Raw genomic sequence first — 27,206 nt, 5'->3', positions numbered from 1 at the left:
CCAGAACCTGTCCAGATGTAACTTTACCTGGCAAAAGGGATTCTGTAGATGTGATTAAGTCAAAGGTCTGAGATAAGAGGATGATCCCGTGTTATCCAAGTGGACCCAAACTAAATACATGAATCTTGAAAAATGGACACCTTTCCTGGATTCTGTGTACCGTGGCTTGTTTGGAGATGTAGGAGCCACATACCAGGGGAGCACAGAGGCTTCTAGGAAAACAGTTCCCCGCTGACAGCCAGCCAAGAAAAGGGGCTCTCTGCCCTGTAACCTGTGGAACTGAATTCTCCTAACACCCTGAAGGAGAGACACATTCTCCCCCACAGCCTCCAGAAAGAGACACAGCACTGCTGACACCTGGATTTTCCCCAGGGAGACCCATACCAGACTTTGGATCCCCAGACTGTATGACAATACTTTTGTCTTTTTTAAAGCAGTTAAATTTATAGTAATTGTTATAATGGAAATAGAAAACTATTGCTGTTAAGTAAACATGACGTTTTTCTAGTTCCTTTGTTTTGGATAATAACTATTCAGAGAATTGCTGTAATTACTTGAGTTCATTGAACAGAAGAGAAATTGTTGATATAAATGTATGATACTTTGTAAGGAGAATATCGAATAATTGACATTTATTCTAGGTTCTACAAGAAACATTCTACATGTTTAGGAGGATGTTTTAACATTTTTCAGAACTAAAAAGAAGGAAGGATGAATAGTTAGTTCCTTGATAGCAGATGGTGACTATCAAACTGTGTGAAACCTATGCCTGGAATACTCATGAAGCATTTAGCAGAAAAGAGTGAGAGGACAGGAAGACTAGGGATGATGGAGCAAAGGAAGAAGCATGAAGGGGAAGTAAAATAAACCCCCTGTCAGGTAGGGACATAATCAAGTGTATTTGTTCCATTGAAAGAGGCTGGTGGGAGAATGTGGCATGAGGTGATACCATGGGAGGATGGTAGTTCTGACCTTTTTGGTTGGGGTTTGGGGAGGCTGCCTGAAGGTCACACCACTCCCCTTAGATGGAGATAGGAGGCTCTGAGTTCCTGAAACCATGTACTGAGGCAGCTCAATGATGGGTAGCTGTGGATATCCCAGGGCTTGGCATACCTGGCTCTGAGCACACAGCCTGGGGTCTTGATATGGTTTCTCTGTGCCCCCACCCAAATCTCACCTTGAATTGTAGTTCCCATAATTCTCATGTGTTGTGGGAGGGACCCAATGGGAGATAATTGGATCATGGGGATGGTTTCCCCCATCCCATCCTGTCCTTATGGTAGTGAATAGTCTCAGAACATCTGATGGTTTTATAAGGGGTTTCTGCATTTGCTTCTCTCTCCTCTCTCTTGCCTGCTGCCATGTAAGACGTGACTTCCACTATTTGCCTTCCACTATGATTGTGAGGACTCCCCAGCCACATGGAATTGTGAGGCCATTAGACCTCTTTTTCTTTTTTCTTTTAATTTACCCAGCCTTGGGTATGTCTTTATCAGCAGTGTGTAAATAAAGTAATACAGGTCTACTTCTTAGTATCTGGATATTCTGTAGATGGAGGGGTTGGGGGACACAGAAAAAGAGACAGTTGATTAAAACTCAAGATAGAGTAAAAGAGCATAGGAGACCATGAGATACTAAACACTGATTATTTTTACCTCCTTTAAACTTTGCTCCATGTATTTTCTGTGTGTTTTTATCATTAACTCATTTATTCTGCTACTTAATAGTTGATTTTTTAAATGCCTAGTTTTTCATCACTCACTAGCTGACTGATGCTGTTTGTTACAGAGAGTCTCTATGTACCTGAAAATCCAACTAGAAACTTATAGCTTAGAATGTGTGAGTGTGTGTGTGTGTGTGTGTGTGTGTGTATTTTAAAGTCTTTTTGAATGCCCTCAAGGATGATTACTTGTTTTATGAGTGTCCTGATGATCATGTCTAGGCCTGTTGTTTCCTAATGTTGTCCTCTTCGACTTATTATTTTTGAGCCTCAGTTTTCTCATCTCTGAAATGGAGTAATTTGCACAGTAATACTAACTAGTGTTGCTGTGTGGAATAAATAAGATAAAGCATGTGAAAGTGTGTTTTAAATGGTAAACCCATTTATGCATGCTGAATGGAGCCAGTATTTCATAAATAATGAATAACATAATAAGTCACACACACCCCTGCTCAGTGCCCTTGTATAAATCTGTCATGAAATTTTAAAGCCATGTTACATCACAGCTTTTTTTTTCTTTAGGCTGAATAGGACTTACTTTTTCTTATCATTGTTATTCTTTACCCACTTACTTATCACCTGTCTTCGTGAACAACATGCTAACTGGTATCTATAATACTTCAGGAAATGGTTGCTCCTGAGTTTTTGCCACCGTTAGGCATTTGATTTCACAGCTCATCATTATAGGCCTTCTTTTTTAAGAGAAATAATTTTGTGTGATGATTCATACTTAATTTATCTTAATGAGCTTCACCTTTAGTGGCATGGAAAATCACTCATTTGATAGCTCCAATGCTAGTTGATTGTTTTCTTGGAACCCTTGCTGACTATGTGGTCCAACTATTCATTTTATTTGGGGTTGAATTTCCACAGAATTTTGAATCTTATGTCCATGGGTATTTAACTCAGTCTTTTCTATTTTATACACTGTTATAAGACAGATTCAGGCCTTAAGGCATTCCTTTGTTCAGAATTTATTAGTGCCAACCATTACCCTCCTTCCTAATAGTGACTATACCAACAAAGGGAAACACAGATGATGTCTGCTACTCAACTACTTGAAGGCGGCCTGCAGAGGGGAGATCCCTTTATAGAGTTAACCAGAGCTTCAGAAGGCCCCCCTCCAAAATCTTGTCTTTATTTTCCATCTATCTGAGAGATTTATTTCCAGGTGCCACACCCAGAAAAATGTTCCTTCTAAGGATCAAATTCATGACCCTTTATGTCTGTGGGCGCCAACAGATCAAGACCAAGCTGAGATCAGTTCCTGCAAATGCAGATAATTTATGGGATGGAAAAGAGTCATGGAGGGGTGGTGTACACCCACCTAACGCTGTCGTTGGTGGACTCTGGGGTGCTCAGTGAGTCTCAACTTCCTGGAGCCTTGCTTTCTTCATCTGTAAGATGGAGCCCTTTGGAACAAGGTCAAATGAAGTATGTTTGAAAGTATTTCATCAGCTCTTAAGTACATACCAGATGTGCATGGTCACCTTCAAGTGCCTCCACTCTCCAGACATCCATCTCTTTATACTGTACGTTATTTAACATGATTCCTTCCTGATACCTCTCCTGGTGTGCCACAATACACATTATACCCTGAGTGTCAAGTGTGTACATTTTACATACCAACTCATTCATTTCAAGTTCCAGATTTTATTGTGAGTTGTTTTTCTTTAGAAGCATGCATGCAACTAGGAAATCTAAACACATTTTAATATTAGCCTTCAGCAAACATAACTAGAGAGATGAGCCCCTTGGTTAAAGGAAAATCATATGCCTCCTCCAAGGCTGAGCAGAAGTGATGTGTAATTTAACACTGCCATGGTGTGGTGGAGTTCCACTACTTCCCTGAATTGGTACAAATCATTGAATTCTTCATGTTTAAGACTGATGCACAAGTGTTTTCTGAAAGGGTCTTTTGACACGTGTGAATGCTGTAGGATAGAGGTACCCAGGAAGTCTTTCCTGCACAGTAGTGTCCTGACCCTCCTGGGAAAAAATTGCCCTGTCTCTATTGTAGTGATGCCCTGAACTTCTTTGCATGTGTGAGAATGCTGTTAACAAGATCCTCTCACATTTAGCCTTGTGAAGGTGAAATAAGAACTGAATTTAAGATTCGTCATTATCTTGGAAAAACTGGGGAAGATAAATTTGAATCTGTCTTTGAATTTCAACTACACCAGCAGGTTCTGTATAAGCAGTTAGATTCTCATTAAAGTCCACAGTAAACTTTAGGCATAAATGAAACTTGAGAATTAATCCCTAAGGAAGCTAGGCCACATAATTTTCTAAACACCTCTTTTCTATAAAATGCAAAATGAATAGAGTCAATCAGAACGTGTTGGGAATGAGCACCTGGCAATGTTTTATACTGTTGCTAGAGGAAGTCACTAGCTCTCATTTTTATCATTGTGTATATAGTAAGAACACAAATCAGTGGTTTCACATATGTCCAACATTTAAAGCTCTGTACCAAGTGATGGGGTGTGAAAAGTATATTCCTGCTTGCTACATGAACGTTCTCAACCACAAACACTGCACTCCTAGCAGTAGGGGCCCAGATTATTACCCAGATAGTTATTTCTTCTGATAGCTGTCTGTGCTTCGTAGGAATTTTAGCAGCATTCCTGGTCTCTGTTCAGTAGATGCCAGCAGGACACCACCCACCCTCCACTCCAGGTTGTGACAGACACATTGCTAAATGTCCCTAGGGGATAAAATCACCCCAAGCTATAGCACCCCAGTGCTATAGACATGTTGAGATTCATTGGCGAGGTGAATTTCACTGGGAATATTGTGAGGTGAGATACACTAAAAGCACATGTTTAGGCATAGTATTTTATGACATGACCTTAGAATGTCAGCATCTCCTTTCTTAGGAAATCCTATTTGCCTGTAATAAAATGGCAGTAAGCTGACTACAAATAAGAAAAGCTGCTTAGCTCTTAGCTATCTGAAGCTAATTTCCCGACTAAACTTAGTTTGATATACAAATCGTCAGTCCATATAAAGGGAGAGTCAGCTATGACAAAAACAAATACATTGATTTGGAGGAGTGACAAGTATTTTCCAGTTCATTGCACTTTTCATATCATTCAGAAGGATTCTTACTGTTATCTTCTGTTGGAAAGTAATTGGATAGCATTTTTCATCCAAATATCTCAAAATAGTTCCAAGCATTAACTTGTGAACTCTGCATTATACTTTGACACAGGGGAAAAGAAAAAAAAAAACATACTTCTAAGGTTAGCAATTTTTTTGCAGGCCTTATGTTTCTCTGCAGAATAATGAAATAAATCACTATATTTATGGGGTGTCTTTTGTTCTTTAAAGACCTCTAAGTACTGTAATTTCACAATATGTGTGCTATCTACAAATTGTTCTAGTTATTGCTTTGCAGTGTTGCATTTGCTGAGTAACTTCATTAAATAGCTACATTGTGCTTGCAAAACATACCCAGGATCTGTGATTATTTTTTTAAAAGCATAGGCATTTGATGATAAGGCCAGATTTAGATAGGGTGAATGCAGTTACCTTAACTGTAAACAACCTTTCTCTGAAGCCAATGATGCTATTGCTACCAGTGAGCTGAGAAGGTTGGAGTTGAAGATACTTGCTTTCTGTCCTCTCTCTCCCATTGATTTATTAAGTGAGCTTCACCAAATCACCTAAGGTGCTGCTCACTCCTGCTTTGCCTCTTTCTGAAAGAGACATGGTTGCTATAATGTCACAGTATTGCATTATGCGGGCCATTTAAAGCTGAGATTTTGAGAAGAATGTCTTGGTGCAGGCATGTGTGCACTGACTTTTTGTAGAAGATTGACAGATCTTATGTGAAGTTGTTATTATGCCTTGTAATAAATAAATAAGCACATAAAAATAAATAAAAGTACCTGCTTTCCTTTGGGAAACAGTGCTGCAAATTAGCATGCTTTCAATATTTCAATAAACAAGCGATGGAAATAGATGTGCATAAAGTTGACCAAAAATGAAAAAAGACCCATTGTGATAAATCTGACATATATACATTGGCTCTGGTAAAAATATACATATTATATTAAAATAAATTGGTTCCAGGGGCAGTCTCAACCACTTACTAGCAGAGAGACCTTTGAGCAACTTTATCTTTTTGAGACAGGGTTGTGAAAGAATTAAATGAGACACTATATTTGAGGCAAAGTCTACTTCATGAGTATATGACCTGTGCATTTGCATGTGGATCCACCATCCAAAGGGCCTCACCATTGGTTTAATGCTGCGCTCTCAACATCTTAATATTCTCCATACTTCCTGAACAAGGGGCAGTGCATTTTTATTTTGCATTGGACCGAGAAATTTTTTAGCTGGTTCTGGCACCTAGCGCCAGCATGGTGCAATAGAATCCTTTCACACAGGGCTATTTCTTATCTTCTTTCCTGCTGGAGTCCCTGTGTTCTGCTGTTACCCTTGAATTTGCCACTGCTGAAGACTCAGGCCGCAGAAGCTTCTTTGGGCACTTGTCAGGAGCCTGTTGCTGTAGGAGCTGTTACAACCAGGCTCTATGCCTTTGCAACCAACATGCCAACAACAGCATTGGGCAACCTTCTTTAGTCCCACTATCGAGGTAGGAGGAAGAGTGTTGGGTGTGTTCACTCACATCACATAGTAGGGAGAGAGATACCCAACAAATGTTTGTTGGGTATTAGCTTTGCCAAGGGCTGGACATACAAGGAGGGACACAAGTCCCTGTCCTTTCAGTGAGTTTTTTTGGTAATAAGGAAACAGGAGACATGTTCAAGGAAGAACCACTGCATAAGAAAGCTATGGAAGTTCTCTGTACATGGTGCAGAAATAAACATGGCAAGAGTGGGTTCCACCTGTGTCGGGTCGCAGCTCAAAAGAGGAGTTTCCTGTGGAAATTATTAGACTGGTGACTGAGTCTGTAATTTTAGTTGCAGAGTTCAGAATAAATAGGCTTTTGAGAGCTGACCCAAAAACCATACCTATAACATTGATTTTGGGAGGAAATGCCTTCTGAGTTGTAAATAATTGTAAATGGGTAATCTACAAGTCAGCATTTGAGCCATAATCCATTTCTGAATAATGTTTGATGGAAAAAAGTCTCAGCTGGGCACAGTGGCTCACCTCTGTAATCCCAGCACTTTGGGAGGCTGAGGCAGGCAGATCACGACGTCAGGAGTTCGACACCAGCCTGACCAACATAGTGAAACCCTGTCTCTACATTTACATATATATATATATATATATATATATATATATATATATATATAAATATAAATATATATAAATTAGCTAGATGTGGTGGTGCATGCCTGTAATCCCAGCTACTCAGGAGGCTGAGGCAGGAGAATAGCTTGAACCTGGGAGGCGGAGGTTGTGGTAAGTGGAGATCGCACCATTGCACTCCAGCCTGGGCAACAAGAGTGAAACTCCTTCTCAAAAAAAAAAAAAAAAAAAAAATCTCATGGAATCTTTGACATCAAACAGCCATAGAGTCTCACTTACCATTTGAAAGATTATAGCTTAAAAAACATTCAGTATCTAATGCTGTATATTTTCAAATAGAATACTAGTGATTTGGAAACTACATGGCAAAATAAAACATTTACATTTCAGAAAAGCTATCAGAGTCCAAGTTCTTATGAGGTAAGGAACTGTAATTTACTAAATGACAATCTTTTTCAACTTTTTAAATGGGAGATAAATTATAATTGGTGTCACTGCTTGCCAGGGCTCCATTACATATCCTGACCACATCACTGGAACATAAAATGTGTCATTCCCTTTGCAAATCCTGGTGACATAAATGAGAACATCTCTGAGCTGTGGACTAATCTCCCCTGTCATAATCAGAGGGGTTTGTTCCTCCAGAAAGTAGGAATGCACTGTAACAATTTTTATAGTATATGATAGAACATTACAAATAATTTACTTGTAACCTTTACATACTCAGAAATTTAAAATTACCTTAAATTTCATTTTGTAATAACTTGCTTGTCTACTATTAAAATGCTGATTTTTATCCAGGTGAAGTTGATTGATTCAGTGTGTCAACTTGTACCTATCTCTTTGGAGTCTTTCCAGATATTAAAAGCGTTATCTTTTATGTAATTATGTACAGTGCTACACTTGAATTCTGGGAGTTATTTGTTTAGATTTTGCTAGTCAGTACTACATCAAATGTATTGTCTGAATGTTAATGCCTGTAGTCATGAACTGCTCCTTTATTTTATCCATCTAGGTCCTCCTAGCCAGCAGTTTTGTGCCCATTTATGCAGGACTGAAGCCAGTGGAATACAAAGGGCAGGTAAAGTTGTAATCACTGAGGAGTTACTGTCCTCCCTATATTAATATGTTTCTTTTGAAACATCCAATTTCATAAGTATTCTAATGGCTCCAAATCGGTTTATGTGTTTTTTCCTCATAAATAGCTTTGTTTCTCTTTAAAGGGAAAAAATACAGGGCTAGTGGTAACTTATCATCAAGATCTCGTGTATGGGAATGATTGTGATGCTCTTATTTTCATCTTTAAAATATTATATATACACATATGTATGTCTTTTTGTTGTTGTTGTTACAGTGAACGATTTCTTTTTTCCACCTAGTAAAGTCCTACTCACAGCCCCTTCTAAGCAGAGTTGTACCACCGTCAGGGTGGGAAAGGGCTTCAGGGCTCCACACCTTGTCTTCCCCCAGACAAGACAGCATAGTTTCTTTCCAGCCTGCCCTCAGCCCCTCTGCTGGGAGACGACCCACTCCTCTCCAAGGCTCTCTACTTACCCAGACACGTTGATCACTGCAAGGCCGAAACCCATTTTGTTTGAGGAGAGTATTCCTCACTTAGGGCGGGTACTTAAGACAGGATGCCAGTTCTTTCAGGGAAATTTAGACATGGGCATCCATCTAAAGTCTACGCTGAGTGTGACCCAGCTTCCTTCTGTGATCTACGCAGAGTTTTTTCTGAGTGTTCACTATTCTACCCGAGGCAGCTCGTCTACTGCATTCAACATGAGCATTTTATTCTCAAATATGGTGTCTATTTCACACATGCCACAGACATGTATTTATAACCAAATATAGTATCTATTTAACATATACCAGATACATGCATTTTATAATTAGATACAGTAGCTATTTAACAGGCACTGGAGATATGTATTTTATAATCAAATAGAGTATCTGTTTAGCATATACCAGAGATATGCATTTTATAATCAAATGCAGTATCTCTTTAACACATACTAGAAATATGCGTCTTATGATCAAATGGAATAGCTATTTAACACATACAAGAGTTATGTATTTTGTAATCAAATAGAGAATCTGTTTAGCACATACCAGAGATATGTATTTTATAATCAGTTATCTAACACATACTAGAGATATGTATTTTTAATCAAATATAGTACCTTTTTAACACACTCCAGAGATATATATTTTATAATCAAATAGAGTAGATATCTAGCACATACCAGAAAGATATATTTTATAATCAAATAGGGTATCTGTTTAGCATATACCAGAGATGTGTATTTTATAATTACAGTATCTGTCTAACACATACCAGACGTATGTATTTTTTAATCAAATATAGTACCTATTTAACACATGCCAGAGATACATGTTTTATAATCAAATAGAGTAGATATTTAACACATAGCAGAGATACATATTTTATAATAAAAGAAAGTATTTATTCAGCATATATCTAATAAAATATCTATTTAGCATACATCAGAGGTCAGGCATATATTCAGGATGAACAAATTACATTTGTTTTATATATATGTAATATTTATTTTTTTTGTATTTTTTTATTGCATTTTAGGTTTTGGGGTGCATGTGAAGAACATGCAAGATTGTTGCATAGGTACACACATGGCAGTGTGATGTGCTGCCTTCCTCCCCCTCACCTGGCATTTCTCCCCATGCTATCTCTCCCCAACTCCCCACCCTCCGCTGTCCCTCTCCTATTTCTCCCCTATAGACCCCAGTGTGTGATGCTTCCCTCCCTGTGTCCACGTTTTCTCACTGTTCAACACCCACCTATGAGTGAGAACATGTGGTGTTTGATTTTCTGTTCTTGTGTCAGTTTGCTGAGAATGATGGTTTCCAGGTTCATCCATGTCCCTACAAAGGACATGAACTCATCGTTTTTGATGGCTGCATAGTATTCCATGGTGTAATATATATTTATTAATAAAAGAGTACATACAAAGTGCTTTAACCATCACTCATTCATTCATTCATTCACCCACGCAGTTTGAGGGCCCAGCACTAGGCCTGTGCTTATGGAATTGACAGTCTCACAATAAAAGAACTGAGTTTTACAAACCCTTTGGCTAATGTAATTGAGGCAGTGTCTCTGTTCTCATTTCGTCAGTACTCATGATTGTCTTTCCTTGAGCACTCCTGAACTTTGGATTTTTTCTTTTTTCTCCAGTGCAAATCATAACAGGCTTCAGGTAATATGGAGAACATATGTTTTGATACAGCAGAAGGTAATGGGTTGAGAATGAGTGGTAGAATTCCATCTATTCAAATACTGTCATTTGAAATACTTAATGAAATGTCAAATTGACAAGTAAAATTACTTTTCCATGTAGTAAATTACAATATTTTTCCTCCATGTTCCTATTACACCAGTCTCTTACTTAAAAATTAAGTGTTTCTATCTTAAAAGGAGAGGCGGGGGATAGAGGCTCCAGGTTCTCTTACAATATACACTTTCTTCTTTGTTCATAACAGAATCCCAATTTTTATGTGGACCTATGGTTGTGTAGCTAGGTTATGTATCCCAGCTTCCCTTGAAGTTAGGTATGGCCATTTATTTAATTGTTGGGCAATGACATGTGAGCCGAATAACTGTGGGACTTAACGGTACGAGGAAGGTTATACACCTTTCCATTTTTCCTGTTGCCCAGAACTTAGATGTGATTACTGGAGCTACTGAAGCTGTTGTGCATCATGAGGTCAAGGATCACTCCCTGAAGATGGCCAAATAGTCATCTGGAAATACCCAGGTCCTAAATGATTTGAGGAGTCTACTTTCCCAGTCTGCCTTCGATATTCCTGTTACCAGAAAAAATAATTAAAGCTTTTGTTACTATTGTATTCACCAGAATGCAATCCCATCTACTGTAGGGATTCTTACTTCCAATTTTACATGTGAGGAAATTGAGATGTAGAGACATCAATCTACTTCACCAAAGTCATGGAACTTGGAAGCGGGCAACTTCCCCAGGATGGTCCTTAATGTTTCTATCTTTGCTGTGCCTCTTGCTCCACTTTGCCCTTCAGTTCTTTTCAAACAATGCATTCCTCATTTTCTTCCTGTCCAGCCCCAGTGCCACATTGTGGCTGTGTGACAGGAAGAACAGCAATGTTTAAAAGGGCACAAGTGAGGTATCTGAGTTTCTAGCGAACTTTCCATGATGTGATTGCGTGCTTTGGACATGAACATAGAGTGACAGCCACAGTTAGACAGCAGGGAATGCACAGGCCCAGAGCTGTGAGGAAGATGGAAAGTGACCCACCCAAGCCCCTTGACCCTGGACAATGTCCCAGGACCGTGTCTTGCTGATCATGTGGTGTCTGTGCATAGGAGGCATATCATAATTACTTGTCTAGTTGAACTTTATGTCTCCTGAAAGCATTCAGTTTTCCTCTGTTGTTTAATGGAGTCTGCAAAAAGGGGTCCCCACGCACATGATTGACAGAGAGTCACAGCAGCCTTGCATTGTTTATAACACCGGAAAGCAACAATTTACAAGTGCCATTCTCTGCTTAACACTAGCTCTCCTTAAGCCCAATCACCTCCCACAGTCTAATAGGGTTTCCATGCCAAGTTGTTTTCTAGAATCTTTCCTTTCCATTTTCAGGGAAGTATCAATGTTGCTTTAAATGCAGTGTTTTACTGTGGGTATAAACTTTTTATGTGATTTAAATTACATTAAAATTTCAGTTGTGCTGAATATGTATCTCATTTTCTAGATTTTAATGTTTTCATAGAGTTCAGGTTTTGATGTATTTGTTGTCTGTGGTTGTTTTTCTGAAGTGAGGAAGGTAGAGGTGGCAGAAGGGAAAAAAGTGACTTAGTGTTACTTATATTTGTGGCACTGAGTTGGGAAAGTGGAACTCAGCCAACAGGGGCAGAGTCTATTCTCTTCACTTGTGACTTTTGTTAAATGCATAGACCTCCTCATTTCTACATTGCGAGTATTACTAGATTTCGTTAAGATATATTTGTGGATCCAATATGTGCATTAATTTTTTTTATTAATCACTTAGAAGTATTGTACTTTAATAACACTTAAGCTTAACTTCAGTCACAGCAAATACTAGTATGAGTCCTTTCAAAGTCCTCTACCAGTGGTTTAAGAGGAATGATATCTTTGAAAATTGCTCTTTTTTTTTTTTTTAACCTGGGCAACATGGAAAAACCCCATCTCCACAAAAAAAATACAAAAATTAGCCAGGCATAGTAGCATGTACTTGTAGTCCCAACTACTTTGGAGGCTGAGGTAGGAAGATCACCTGAGCCTGGGGATGTTGAGGCTGCAGTGAGCTATGATCACACCATCACACTCCAGCCTAGGCAACAGAGTGAAAACCTGCTTCAAAAAAAAAAAAAAAAAAAGAAAGAAAGAAAGAAAGAAAAGAAAACTGCTTTTTAAAAAATATCATTTAAAACCCTTCTGTAGCTTTCTCTGGCTTCATCTTATGACTATTTAAGTACGTTACTTAAAGTACATACTCGTTAATAGATGAATCATTGAATGAATGGAAATAAATTGAAGTTTAGTCTTATATTTTTCAGTAATGATTTTTCTTTACTATATATGGACTTTTTCCAATGGTAGAATAAGTCACAGGAATGTTCATACATTTAAGCCATGTTTTCACAGATTCTTGTCAATTTGGAATAAGAATGAGAATTTTCAAGAGGAATTCTTAACTCATTTGTTTTAAGAGATAGAATTAGCATTGGTGGGTGACTAAAATATCAGAATAGAATCATCTCCAGAACTGGCAGATGCAGATCAGAAGAAAAGTTCTAGGATTGGCCGGGCGCAGTGGCTCATGCCTGTAATCCCAGCACTTTAGGAGGCTGAGGTGGGCGGATCACCTGAGGTCAGGAGTTCAAGACCAGCCTGGCTAACATGGTGAAACCCTGTTTCTGCCAAAAATACAAAAAATTAGCCGGGTGTGGTGGCACACATCTGTAATCTCAGCTACTTGGGAGGCTGAGGCAGGAGAATCGCTTGAACCCAGGAGGTGGAGGTTGCAGTTAGCTGTGATCGTGCCATTGTACTCCAGCTTGAGCAACAAGAGCAAAACTCTGTCTAAAAAAAAAAAAGAAGAAGAAGAAAGAAAAAAGAAAAGAAAAGCTATAGGATTTTGCATTGTTTGCTTTCGTTTGAGTTGGAATTCAATTAATATTTTGACTCTGTAGTATTACAAGATCGCTTCTTGGCCTTTTAGCTAAGTTTAAGTGAATAGTATTCAGGAACATGAAAATGCCCCATTGTATTACCCTAGTCCATGTGGCTTTGACATTATGGTCATTTATGCTTTCATTATTGCAACTTCTGTTGGAAAGAGAATTGTGGAATACTCCATATAACTGTGCTTTTCTGTTAGGTTGATCCTGTGCTCCTTAGGCTCCTATTTCCTCATTGCTTACACTTTCTCCATGGAAATGCAGCTCTGTCACTGTCATAGCAAACAGTGGTAGCTGGCCTTGCCACCAGCTAGATTTGGCTGGATGGAAACCTGGATATAAATTTCTAGTTATTCTGAAATAGATTCTCTTATTTTTCAGTGACTTTTTAGACTTTTCGCATTGTCTGTTTAATTTTTGAAACAACATTGTAGTCCTCCAGGAAATATTTTCTATATGGTGTTTATAGATGGTCAACTGCTAAGTAACCTTTTAGAGCCTTGTCAAAATTAGATATCTGGAGTCATCATTTTTAGTCATCCTTCATGAATGCAAAAACCAAGAAAGCAATGCACCAAGAATCAATACTTAGTAGAGGTTAGTATGGCAGATTTCTCAACCTCTCTTTTGAAATTGTATTTTTTTTTGTCTTTCTTTCATTAGAAAACCTCATGTATCTCTTCTCCCTACCATAATTGGGAGATTCTAACCTGTGTCCAAGGAGATGGGTATCTCTTTGTCTCTTTCCCTCCTATTTTAGGAATTGCTAATCAATAGCATCATTGGGTGTTGCTATCTGTAGGCTATCTCATGAAAGCAATGGAGATATGATTGCAAATATGAAATTATTGTTCAAACCACATTTACTTCTCTCTCATTCCTCAGAAATCAGTTCTCATTTGCCTTGCCTATAGAGCATCCCTGAATTTTACAGTGTGTGAGGAAAAAAATCTGAAGTAAAAAGATAACTCTATCCCTTTTTGCCTGTATATTCTATAGCAGTACATATTTTATTCTCTGTAAAGTATCAGATAGTAAATACTTTCAGCATTTTCTCTGTCAACACACCTACTCAACTCTGCTATTGTAGAGGGAAGCAGCCGCAGGCAATATCTAAACAAAAGGTCCTGGTCATGTGCAAGTAAAACTTTATTTACAGAAGATGGCTGGCCAGCCATAGTTTACCGCTTCGTGAACTATAGCAAGGAAACCACAAACCTCAATTTCCTCTTCTGAAACATGAGGGAACTGAATATATGAGCATGACCTTTCTACCTTATACAGTTCTTGCAAAGTGCGTATTAAATTATACATGTGAGATCACTTTTAAACTATTAGACCCTGTGCCGTGGTATTTATAATACTTACAGATAGCAACATTTCATTCTTTCTTCCTGCAAAGTATTTTTTATTCACTTGTTTTTTGAGCAAAATATACCTTAAGAAAATGGAGCCCTTCACTGAAGTTTTATCACAAACATATTCCCAGCATCTACCACACATCCAGACACATGCTGGATACTTAGGGATCTCTTGCTGAAAGAACAAACTGGCCCTTTCAGTAGAGGTTAACTTGTCAGGTCCTTTAACTTTTCCACTTATATTATATAATAGCAGTTACTTGAATTCATAAGATATGTTCTCAATAGGTACCCATAACACATCAATGTATAAAGCAAAGTTTAACAAGTACTGCCAGATGAATATTCTCACCTGTTTAGGTGTAACGGGTGAACTTACCTCTTTAGAAGTGATTCCATGAATTCTAGTTTTCAGTGCTGTAACTTTCAGAGAACAATCACAGTAGATGTCTGCCCCACAATTGGGCATGAGGTTTTTGTTTTGTTTCTGTTTTGTTTTTCTGTTGAGCAGTTGCTCATTTCTATCTCTAGGACTCAGGCATTGACTTGAATGTGGAACACACTTAAAATATGGTCAAAGATTAAAGAACAGTTGGTCTAGCAGTGGAACTGAGAGGTGGTCACTGGACGGCCTGTAGCAAGCATGATTTTGAAACTATTTTGCTCTGGAATTTTTATGTACTTGCCCTCCCTTTTCCTTTGAGGATGATGGTGTTATGTGTGAAAACTGACAAACATACGAGAAAACTCTAATGGGGGAGACTGGCAGTTGTTTTTCTTAAGGACAATTTTGGAGTCACAGAAGCTCATGAAAGTAGCTACCAGCATGTAGAATGCTGCCCATGAAGCAAGAAGGTGGGAGTGACTCACAGCAATATGTTGTGAACAGCCAGAGAATTCATGGACAGAAGTATTTACTATGCAAGATTTTAAATTATCAGTAGAGCATAAGATATAAAATGTTTCCACTTTTAATTTGGAGATCGAAGAATTTGTTGTTGTGATGGTTGTTTCCAGAAACTTTGCTAAAATCTTCATGCCCGAATGAATATGTGGTTGTCCTGAGTGATACAGTTAATGAGAGCATAAATCAGGGGTAAGAGGTACCACATTTAGCATATCTGAGCAGTGGGGCTATAGCATCAAGGGTTGTGAAGGAGCTAGTATCATTGCAGGTTTAATCAAGTGATTTGATAAGCTGCTATACATCTTCCCTTGTCATTTATCTAATCAGAATAAGCTAACAAGAGTGAACAGAATTTGGAAAAAGGATTTTCGATTCCCTGAAACAGCAGTCATTAACCCCACAGTAAATTAGAATGCTTTTCAACTTAATGAGCCAGATTGCCCTTCTTTTCATTAAGTTGAATAAATCAGAAGAGCTGTTACTTAAAGTTGTATATCTTTAATTTTTCTTGATGAAACCTATATGAATTTTTACATCATTGATGACAGCTTCTGTTGACAACATGAAACAATTTTGGAAGCTGTCTTTTTTTTCCCCTTCTGGGTATTATCCTATTCCAGAATTTGATATTTACACCTAAAGCAATCAGGGAAAAAAAGCAAGTTCTGGGACAGAATCAGATATTTTGGAGCCTTTTTTTGCAAGCCTCCCTTTTAGATTATACATTTATATAACCAGCTATATTTTATGTATACATATGGGTACATATATAAACACAAATAAATGCACAAACACATAATATACATGCATATACACATACATATATGAATAAGTATATGTAATGTAATACACATAAAACATAATATATCATAATTTTTATATTCTTTTAAAAATAATGACAATATGCAAATTATCCAGGTCAGTTTTATTTTAATCCAATCTACTTATACTCTTTCTTCCACCAAAATGCAATTCTCTCAAAAGGAATTTTCAACCCATTTTTATCTTTTGTTTACTTTTATTTCCTTTAGAGGGGCTTATGGCTGGCCAGAGCCTTTGTAAATAATGCAATACCACTCACTTTGTCACTAGCTTTAGAAATAAACACAAATGAGAAGGACATGAAAAAGACACACGGGAAGAAATGAATACATGGTTTTAAGTAAGTTGAAAACATTTTATTTTGGCCTGTTTCTCCCCTTCATGCCACTTTTATGTTGAATAACAAATGTTTTATCTGCACTGCGTTTTATACGTTCAAGCAAAACTCAGTTTACAAACTTCACTAAAGATTCCTGCATACAGGACTCTTAACCGTTACCAGACTTTTTTTTTTTGGTATATTATCTGAAAGCCATTTTTAATAACAGATATAAGTTAGACAATTTGGACATTATTTCCATGTGTGTGTTTATTGATTGCTGTAGCTGATCATGTGAATACATCAGATCATGGCTGCATTGAAACTGGCCTTGGAATAGACAGCAAAAGGGATATTGCCTGTATGGATCTTCTGTTACCATTTCTCAGTGTGCATTTCTGTAGAGCTCAGGGCCGAGGCTGCACACACCTTGAGCACCTTATTGTCCATCCTCATTGCCCCATGACTGTTTCATTTTCTTCCTTGGGAGGCTTCTCTCCTCCACCTTCTCCATCACTCACTCCCCTTTGGGGTAGACTTGAGAGTACTGAATACCTACTGAGGAATATGTGTTTTTTATGTAGCACTCCCATTCTTTATGGCTTTAGGACATACACCTTACTTCAAGAGCACAGGAACCACTTTGGAATTAGAAGCATTTCTAGTTGCTGTGTTTACTTTTTAAGTTTGTCACAGAAAATGCCAGTTTCCAATTATTATGATAAAAATGGAACTTTCTCTGGTGGTGGATATTTTGTTCACCATCCACAGTAAATCTGACTTTTTAATTTGATTAAATAATGAGCCCCAATCTAATTATACATGGCTTCTTAGGCCTGCACTCTAATCAGTAAGAATTCAAGTCTTACAGACAATAATCTAGTTAAAGCTTTTAAACATTTGGAGAGATATCTCGATTCTGTCTAGAGCTTTTTTTATATTGGTAAGTGATATGTGTACCAAGATTTGTTTTACACCCAAAACAGATCCCCAGTGGGAATAGTCCTTTAAAATGCCAGTTAAACAGCATATCCAAGTTACACATATTATTAGAAGCTGCTTTTCTTTGCCCAGTATGTGTTGTTGACATGTGCTGATGTGGGATGTTTCTTTCCACAGAAGTGGGTGGACGGAGGATTCACCAACAGTCTTCCCATCCTGCCCGTTGGCCGGACAGTGACCATCTCCCCCTTCAGTGGACGACTGGACATCTCCCCACAGGACAAAGGACTTCTGGATCTGTATGTTAATATCGCCAAGCAGGATATCATGGTGAGTAATTATGTTCAGTAGTATTTGAAGAGTCCTGGTCTACTAAAAATTCCCACAGAATTCAACGTGTTTCCTAAGGACGGGAAGCTCATTGATAATTGTAGGTAGGAGTTTCATCTTCTCCATATTGTGTTGTTTAATACTTTACAACGTGTATCAGGCATTGAGACTTGGGTTCCTATGGACTGTTAGCATTAAGTCTTTTTGCTGCTTTTATTTTTTTATTTTTTATTTTTTTTTATTGCATTTTAGGTTTGGGGGTACATGTGAAGAACATGCAAGATTGTTGCATAGGTACACACATGGCAGCGTGGTTTGCTGCCTTCCGTCCCCTCACCTGTATCTGTCATTTCTCCCCATGCTATCTCTTCCCACCTCCCCACCCCCACCCCTCCCCCATTTCCCCCCAACGGACCCCAGTGTGTAGTGCTCCCCTCTCTGTGTCCATGTGTTCTCATTGTTCAACACCCACCTATGAGTGAGAATATACGGTGTTTGATTTTCTGCTCTTGTGTCAGTTTGCTGAGAATGATGGTTTCCAGGTTCATCCATGTCCCTACAAAGGACGTGAACTCATCGTTTTTGATGGCTGCGTAATATTCCATGGTGTATATGTACCACATTTTCCCTATCCAGTCTATCATCGTTGGGCATTTGGGTTGGTTCCAGGTCTTTGCTATTGTAAACAGTGCTGCAATGAACATTCGTGTGCACGTGTCCTTGTAGTAGAATGATTTATAATCCTTTGGATATATACCCAGTAATGGGATTGCTGGGTCAAATGGGATTTCTATTTTTAGGTCCTTGAGGAATCGCCACACTGTCTTCCACAATGGTTGAATTAATTTACATTCCCACCAACAGTGTAAAAGTGTTCCTATTTCTCCACATCCTCTCCAGCATCTGTTGTTTCCAGATTTTTTAATGATTGCCATTCTAACTGGTGTGAGATGGTATCTCAATGTGGTTTTGATTTGCATTTCTCTAATGACCAGTGATGATGAGCATTTTTTCATATGTTTGTTAGCCTCCTGTATGTCTTCTTTTGTAAAGAATCTGTTCATATCCTTTGCCCATTTTTGAATGGGCTTGTTTGTTTTTTTCTTGTAGATCTGCTTTAGTTCTTTGTAAATTCTGGATATCAGCCCCTTGTCAGATGGGTAGACTGCAAAAATTTTTTCCCATTCTGTTGGTTGCTGATTCAATCTACTGACTGTTTCTTTTGCTGTGCAGAAGCTGTGGAGTTTGATTAGGTCCCATTTGTCTATTTTGGATTTTGTTGCCATTGCTTTTGGCATTTTGGTCATGAAGTCCTTGCCTACACCTATGTCCTGAATGGTTTTGCCTAGATTTTCTTCTAGGGTTTTTATGGTGTTAGGTCTGATGTTTAAGTCTTTAATCCATCTGGAGTTAATTTTGGTGTAAGGTGTCAGAAAGGGGTCCTGTTTCTGCTTTCTGCACATGGCTAGCCAGTTTTCCCAACACCATTTATTAAACAGGGAGTCCTTTCCCCGTTGCTTGTTTTTGTCAGGTTTGTCAAAGATCAGATGGTTGTGGGTATGTTGTATTTCCTCTGAGGCCTCTGTTCTGTTCCATTGGTCTATATCTCTGTTTTGGTACCAGTACCATGCTGTTTTGATTACTGTAGCCTTGTAGTATAGTTTGAAGTCCGGTAGTGTGATGCCTCCTGCTTTGTTCTTTTTGCTTAGAATAGACTTGGCTATGCGGGCTCTCTTTTGGTTCCATATGAAGTTTAAGGTGTTTTTTTCCAGTTCTGTGAAGAAGGTCATTGGTAGCTTGATGGGAATAGTGTTGAATCTGTAAATTACTTTGGGCAGTATGGTCATTTTCACGATGTTGATTCTTCCTAACCATGAACATGGAATGTTTCTCCATCTGTTTGTATCCTCTCTTATTTCATTGAGTAATGGCTTGTAGTTCTCCTTGAAGAGGTCCTTTACGTTCCTTGTTAGTTGTATTCCTAGGTATTTTATTCTTTTTGTAGCAATTGTGAATGGCAGTTCATTCTTGATTTGGCTCTCTTTAAGTCTGTTACTGGTGTATAGGAATGCTTGTGATTTTTGCATGTTGATTTTGTATCCTGAGACTTTGCTGAAGTTGTTTATCAGTTTCAGGAGATTTTGGGCTGAGATGATGGGGTCTTCCAGATATACAATCATGTCATCTGCAAATAGAGACAATTTGATTTTCTCCTTTCCAATTTGGATACCCTTTATTTCTTTTTCTTGCCTGATTGCTCTGGCTAGAACTTCCAGTACTATATTGAATAGGAGTGGTGAGAGAGGGCATCCTTGTCTAGTGCCAGATTTCAAAGGGAATGCTTCCAGTTTTTGCCCATTCAGTATGATATTGGCTGTTGGTTTGTCGTAAATAGCTTTTATTGTTTTGAGATACGTTCCATCAATACCTAGTTTATTGAGGGTTTTTAGCATAAAGGATTGTTGAATTTTGTCAAAAGCCTTCTCTGCATCAATTGAGATAATCATGTGGTTTTTGTCTTTGGTTCTGTTTATGTGGTGAATTACGTTTATGGACTTGCGTATGTTGAACCAGCCTTGCATCCCCGGGATGAATCCTACTTGATCATGGTGGATGAGCTTTTTGATATGCTGTTGCAATCGGTTTGCCAGTATTTTATTGAAGATTTTTGCATCTATGTTCATCATGGATATTGGCCTGAAATTTTTTTTTCTTGTTGAGTCTCTGCCGGGTTTTGCTATCAGGATGATGTTTGTCTCGTAAAATGATTTGGGAAGAATTCCCTCTTTTTGGATTGTCTGGAATAGTTTCAGAAGGAATGGATCAGCTCCTCTTTGTATGTCTGGTAGAATTCAGCTGTGAACCCATCTGGACCTGGGCTTTTTTTGGGTGGTAAGCTCTTTATTGCTGCCTCTACTTCAGACCATGTTATTGGTCTATTCAGGGTTTCGGCTTCTTCCAGGTTTAGGCTTGGGAGGATGCAGGTGTCCAGGAATTTATCCATTTCTTCCAGGTTTACTAGTTTATGTGCGTAGAGTTGTTTGTAATAATCTCTGATGATGGTTTGGATTTCTGTGGAATCTGTGATGATATCCCCTTCATCGTTTTTTATGGCATCAATTTGGTTATTCTCTTTTTTCTTTTTTATTAATCTGGCTAGTGGTCTATTTTGTTGATCTTTTCAAAAAACTAGCTCCTGGATTTATTGATTTTTTGAAGAGTTTTTTGTTTCTCTATTTCCTTCAGTTCTGCTCTGATCTTAGTTATTTCCTGTCTTCTGCTAGGTTTTGAGTTTTTTTGATCTTGCTCCTCTAGCTCTTTCAATTTTGATGATAGGGTGTTAATTTTAGATCTCTCCTTTCTTCTCATTTGGGCACTCATTGCTATATATTTTCCTCTAGAGACTGCTTTAAATGTGTCCCAGAGATTCTGGTATGTTGTGTCTTCGTTCTCATTGGTTTCGAAGAACATCTTTATTTCTGCCTTCATTTCATTGTTTATCCAGTCAACATTCAAGAGCAAGTTGTTCAGTTTCCATGAAGCTGTGCGGTTCTGAGTTAGTTTCTGCATTCTGAGTTCTAACTCGATTGCACTGTGGTCTGAGAGACTGTTTGTTATGATTTCTGTTCTTTTGCATTTGCTGAGGAGTGATTTATTGCCAATTATGTGGTCAATTTTAGAGTAGGTGTGATGTGGTGCTGAGAAGAATGTATATTCTGTGGATTTGGGGTGGAGAGTTCTGTAAATGTCTATTAGGTTTGCTTGTTCCAGGTCTGAGTTCAGGTCCTGGATATCCTTGTTGATTTTCTGTCTGGATGATCTGTCTAATATTGACAATGAGGTGTTAAAGTCTCCCACTATTATTGTGTGGGAGTCTAAGTCTCTTTGTAAGTCATTAAGAACTTGCCCTATGTATCTAGGTGCTCCTGTATTGGGTGCGTATATATTTAAGATCGTTAGCTCTTCTTGTTGCAGTGATCCTTTTACAATTACGTAAAGTCCTTCTTTGTCTCGTTTGATCTTTGTTGCTTTAAAGTCTATTTTATCAGAGATGAGAATTGCAACTCCTGCTTTTTTTTTTTTTTGCTCTCCATTTGCTTGGTAGATCTTCCTCCATCTCTTTATTTTGAGCCTTTGTGTATCCTTGCATGTAAGATGGGTTTCCTGGATACAGCACACTGATGGGTTTTGGCTTTTTATCCAATTTGCCAGTCTGTGTCTTTTGATTGGGGCATTTAGTCCATTGACCTTTAGGGATAGTATTGTTATGTGTGAATTTGATACTGTCATTTTGATGCTACCTGGCTGTTTTGTTGTTTGGTTGATGCAGCTTCTTGATTGTGTTGATGCTCTTTTACCATTTGGTGTGTTTTTGGAGTGGCTGGTACTGGTTGTTCCTTTATAAGTGTAGAGCCTCTTTCAGGAGTTCTTGTAGAGCAGGTTTGGTGGTGATGAAATCTCTGAGTGCTTGCTTGTTCACAAAGGATTTTATTTTTCCTTCACTTATGAAGCTTAGTTTGGCTGGATAGGAGATTCTGGGTTGAAAGTTCTTTTCTTTAAGGATGTTGAATATTGGCCCCCAATCTCTTCTGGCTTGTAGGGTTTCTGCTGAGAGATCTGCTGTGAGTCTAATGGGCTTCCCTTTGTGGGTAACCCAACCTTTCTCTCTGGCGGCCCTTAGCATTTTCTCTTTCATTTCAACCCTGGTGAATCTGACGATTATGTGCCTTGGGGTTGCTCTTCTTGAGGAATCTCTTTGTGGTGTTCTCTGTATTTCCTGGATTTGAATATTGGTCTGCCTTGTTAGATTGGGGAAGTTTTCCTGGATAATATCCTGAAGAGTATTTTCCAGCTTGGATTCATTCTCTACACATTCAGGTATACCTATCAGACGTAGATTAGGTCTTTTCACATAGTCCCACATTTCTTGAAGATTTTGTTCATTCCTTTTTGTGCTTTTTTCTCTGTTCTTGCCTTCTCTTTTTATTTCATTGAGTTGATCTTTGACCTCTGATATCCTTTCTTCGGTTTGGTCCATTCGGCTGTTGAAGCTTGTGCATGCTTCACGAAGTTCTCGTGTTGCGTTTTTCAGCTCCATCAATTCACTTATACTCCTCTCTATGCTGTCCATTCTCGTCAGCAGTTCGTCCAATCTTTTTTCAAGGTTCCTATTTTCTTTGCGTTGGGTTAGAACATGTTCTTTTAGCTCATTGTAGTTTCTTACTACCCACCTTCTGAAGTCTGATTCTGTCATTTCATCACCCTCCTTCTCCATCCGGTCTGGTTCCCTTGCTGGTGAGGAGTTGTGATCCCTTTTAGGAGGAGAGGTGTTCTGGTTTCGGGAGTTTTCATCCTTTTTGTGCTGGTTTCTTCCCATTTTTGTGGGTTTATCCACCTGTTGTCTTTGTAATTACTGTCTTTCAGATTGGGTCTCTGAGTGAGCTTCTAGTTTGTGGATGCTGAAGTTACTTTTTTTTTTTTTTTTTTAAGCTTTCCTTCTAACAGTCTGGCCCCTCTGCTGTAGGACTGCTGAGGTCCTCTCCAGGCCCTGCTTGCCTGGAGATCACCTGGAGCAGCTGCAGAACAGTAAGGGTTGCTGCCAGTTTCGTCTTCTGCTATCTTTGTCCCAGAAGGATGCTCGCCTACTGTCAGTCCGTTCTCTCCTTTATGAGGTGAGTCTTTGGATCTATGGGGTTCAGGGAGCTACTTGAGGAGACAGTCTATCTTTTATTGGGGCTTAAGTCCTGAGTTGTGAGCTCCGTTGTTCGTTCAGAGCTGCTGGGCAGGTATGTTTAAGTCTGCTGCAGCTGGACTCATAAAGCACTTTTTGTTCCCAAGTGCTCTGTCCCAGGGAGTTGGAGCTTTATGAGTTTCCGTTGCACTACTGCCTTTTTTGATTTTTCTTTCAGGTCTGACCCGCCCAGCTAGCAGCAGGCCTAGCCACTGCCTGCCCACAGGGGCTTTGCTGAGCTACTGTGGGCTCCGCCCGGCTGCCCTGAGCTCTTCCCTGCAGTCCTGTTTATATGGGCGTAGTTAGAACTGTCTCTGCAACGGTAGCCCCGCCTCTGTTATGGCGGACTCTCTCTGTTGTGGCAGGTTGCCTCGGCAACGGCAGCCTGCCTCCCTAGCGGTGGAGAGTCTCAGTAATGGCGGAAGCCCCTCCCCCGCCGAGCTGGAGCATCCCGGTTCAGCTGTGCTTGGTTTGAAGGGCTCAACACAGAGGGTTTCCAATTACTGTTTTTGTTTTCGTTGTTGTTGGGGGTGGAGGGGTGGGACCAACCGAGCCTGATCACCTGGCTCCCTGACTCCGAGTCTTTTCTTTTAAGTTGAAGGACCCCGCGTTCCGGTCGCTTTTTGAAAAGGTGCCGGGATCTCCTGTGCTGCGACTCACGGAGTCGGCTCGAACTGCGTTGCTGGCTCCTGGCGGATTTTTTGCCTAGGAATCTCCTGGCCTGACTCGCTATTTCAGATGAATGGGCAACTCTGCCGTCTCAGGGCTCTGCTCGCCAGCTAAGAGGGCTCCCAGACCAGTGGCTTTTGTACGGAGAACCGCGGCAACAGGGAGTAGTCACAGCAGCCGCGCGGGCGGAATCAGCCCCATGGGGGCCAAAACAGCCGCACCGGCTGGGACTGCGACGCTGGCGACCCCTCTGCCTGGGTATCTCCTGGTCTGTGGGCAATAAGAGTTCGTCTGGAAATGCGGCGTCCACTCACCCTCTGCACTTTCACTGGGAGCTGAAGTCCTGCGCTGTTCTTAGGCAGCCATCTTCCCAGCCTGCTGCTTTTATTATTTTTATTTTTATTTTTATCATCCCTCCTACCTTAGCCTCCCAAGTACCTGGGGCTATAGAGGTGTATCACCATGCTGAGCTAATTTTTTTTATCTTTTGTAGAGATAGGGTTTCACTAGGTTGCCCAGGCTGGTTTCAAACTCCCTGGTTCAAGTGATTCTTCTATCTTGGCTTCTCAAAGCACTGGGATTATATACATGCACCATGCATGCCATTTTTGCTGCTTATTAACTGTCACTTCTTTTTCACCACTTATTTTTCACATCAATAAACTTGGTAGGATATCAGAGAATTTTTTTTCTTTGAGACAGGATTTTGCTCTGTTCCCCAGGCTAGAGTTCAGTGGTAAGATCATGACTCACTGCAGCCTTGACCGCCCAGGCTCAGGTAATCCTAGACCTCAGCCTTCCAAGCAGCTGGGACTGCAGGCATGTGCCACCACACTCGATTTCTTTTTTAAAAAATTATTTGCAGAGATGAAGTCTCACTGTTGCCTAGGCTGCTCTAGAACTCCTGGGCTCAAGTGATCCCCTGCCTTGGCCTCTCAACGTGCTGGGATTACAGGCCTCAGCCACCATGCCTGGCCCAGAGCAATTTCAAATAAAATCATTTATTTGCTTAGAAAGTTGGAGGTAATGGAATACATAAAAATAGTGGTGAAAAACTTAGGGACCCAAATGAATAATTGACATAAAAATACCGATTCCCGGCCGGACGCGGTGGCTCAAGCCTGTAATCCCAACAGTTTGGGAGGCCGAGGCGGGTGGATCACAAGGTCAAGAGATCGAGACCATCCTGGTCAACATGGTGAAACCCCGTCTGTACTTAAAATACAAAAAATTAGCTGGGCATGGTGGTGCGTGCCTGCAATCCCAGCTACTCAGGAGGCTGAGGCAGGAGAATTGCCAGAACCCAGGAGACGGAGGTTGCAGTGAGCCGAGATCGCGCCATTGCACTCCAGCCTGGGTAAGAAGAGCAAAACTCCGTCTCAAAAAAAAAAAAAAAAAATACCGATTCCCTTAATCCAGTCTAATAATTTTCCACATGGGATGATACTGTACCCCGACATTTTTGTTTATCATGTCCCATTGTTGCTACTGGTGTTGGTGGGTAGAAGCCAGGAATGGTGTTATACGCCCTTCAGTGCACAGGACTGCCCCATAACTAAAACATCGTGGCCCCAAATGTCAGCAGTACCAAGGCTGAAAAACTCTCCTCTAGTGTATCAGTGGAGGTAACTTCTGAAGTTTAAATTTTTCCTGCTGATTTTTGTGTTATTACTAATTGTATCTGTGATAAGAAAACCTGGATTGTAAATATAGTGTATATTTACCTGTATGGCAATGTCCTATAGGATAAATTTTGGTTTTTCTATTCTAGTTGTCCCTGGCAAATCTGGAGAGACTCAACCAAGCCCTTTTTCCCCCAAGCAAGAGGAAAATGGAATCTTTGTATCAATGTGGTTTTGATGACACTGTTACATTTTTACTTAAAGAAAATTGGTTTGAATAAAATGCTTAAAAGTTTGTAATGCAAAACATGTTTCAGTTTTTGATGGAAGTTTCTAATCAAATCCTTTTCAGAAAATCTATTAAGACTCTCAATTTTATTATTAATCTTTGTAATATTTGTGTTTATTTTAAATATTTGAATTATTACTTAATACAAGGAAATAAGAGGCACTTTATTAGAATTTGACAGTGTTGTTAAGAAGGATACACTTAAGTGATAAGGAATCATTTTTGATGAATAGTCGCGTCCTTTAAAAAATGGAGGAGCATAGGCTCTTTGGGTAAACTGAGGAATGTGGAAAATGGAAGGCCACCACTTAGGTGCCATGGAGAATATGTGGCATGATCTTGACGTGAAGCATGGGTGTGTCCCCGTAGCTCTGGAACTGAAGGAACTAGGCTCTCAGGCTGACTTAGGCCACAGGGTAGGAGAGGAAGGATTTGAGAAATAGGCAACTCATGGTTAAAGACCTTTGATCAGGACTGGAGGAACAAAGGTTTGTGCATTAGTCCATTTTCACACTACTGAGAAAGACATACTCGAGACTGGGCAATTTACAAAAGAAAGAGGTTTAATGGATTCACACTTTCACGTGACTGGGGAGGCAGAAGGTAAAAGGCACGTCTCACATGGCAGCAGACAAGAGAAGAGAACTTGTATACGAAAACTCCCCTTTATAAAACCATCAGATCTCGTGAGACTTATTCACTATCATGAGAAAGTGCGGAAAAGACCCACCCCCATGATTCAATTACCTCTCACTGGGTCCCTTCCATAACATATGGGAATTGTGGAAGTTACACTTAAAGATGAGATTTGGGTGGGGATACAGCCAAACTGTATCCGTTTGCTTTCCACAAGTATGTGCAATGCTCCCAGTTACATTAAGGGTGGATATCCAGAAGACTAGGAAATTTTGAAGAGGCTTATCCCCTCTCATCTTCCCCCCCAAACCCCACCCCCCAGTTTAGGAGATTATCAGGCTGGTTGTCATTCTCTCTCTCTTTCTCTCTCTCTCTTTTACTCTCCCCAAAAGCATACCTCTCTGATTATTTAGCT

At 39.6% G+C, this 27,206-nt stretch overlaps 1 protein-coding gene across 5 annotated transcripts in view; it reads left to right on the top strand.

Annotated features, from left to right (window-relative positions):
- The window catches only part of PNPLA4 (patatin like domain 4, phospholipase and triacylglycerol lipase), a 33,843-nt gene extending 7,677 nt beyond the window's left edge, over nucleotides 1–26,166 (top strand). For 2 of the 5 annotated variants that reach the window (XM_003920289.2, XM_074391507.1), the window contains exons 5-7: nucleotides 7,962–8,027; nucleotides 17,692–17,844; nucleotides 26,016–26,166. In XM_003920289.2, coding sequence (XP_003920338.1) covers nucleotides 7,962–8,027; nucleotides 17,692–17,844; nucleotides 26,016–26,147 — 351 coding nt within the window. In that variant the 3' untranslated portion in view covers nucleotides 26,148–26,166. Of the gene's footprint in view, nucleotides 1–7,961; nucleotides 8,028–17,691; nucleotides 17,845–23,334; nucleotides 23,517–26,015 lie in introns of all 5 variants that reach the window. The other 3 variants (XR_012515597.1, XR_012515596.1, XM_074391508.1) reach the window with 3 other exon arrangements.
- Nucleotides 26,167–27,206: the final 1,040 nt, after the last annotated feature.

The sequence above is a fragment of the Saimiri boliviensis genome, chromosome X (genome assembly GCF_048565385.1).
Source record: "Saimiri boliviensis isolate mSaiBol1 chromosome X, mSaiBol1.pri, whole genome shotgun sequence".
NCBI lineage: Eukaryota > Metazoa > Chordata > Mammalia > Primates > Cebidae > Saimiri > Saimiri boliviensis.
Note: the sequence above shows the minus strand (reverse complement) of the source record. Positions and strands in the feature narration are given on the sequence as shown.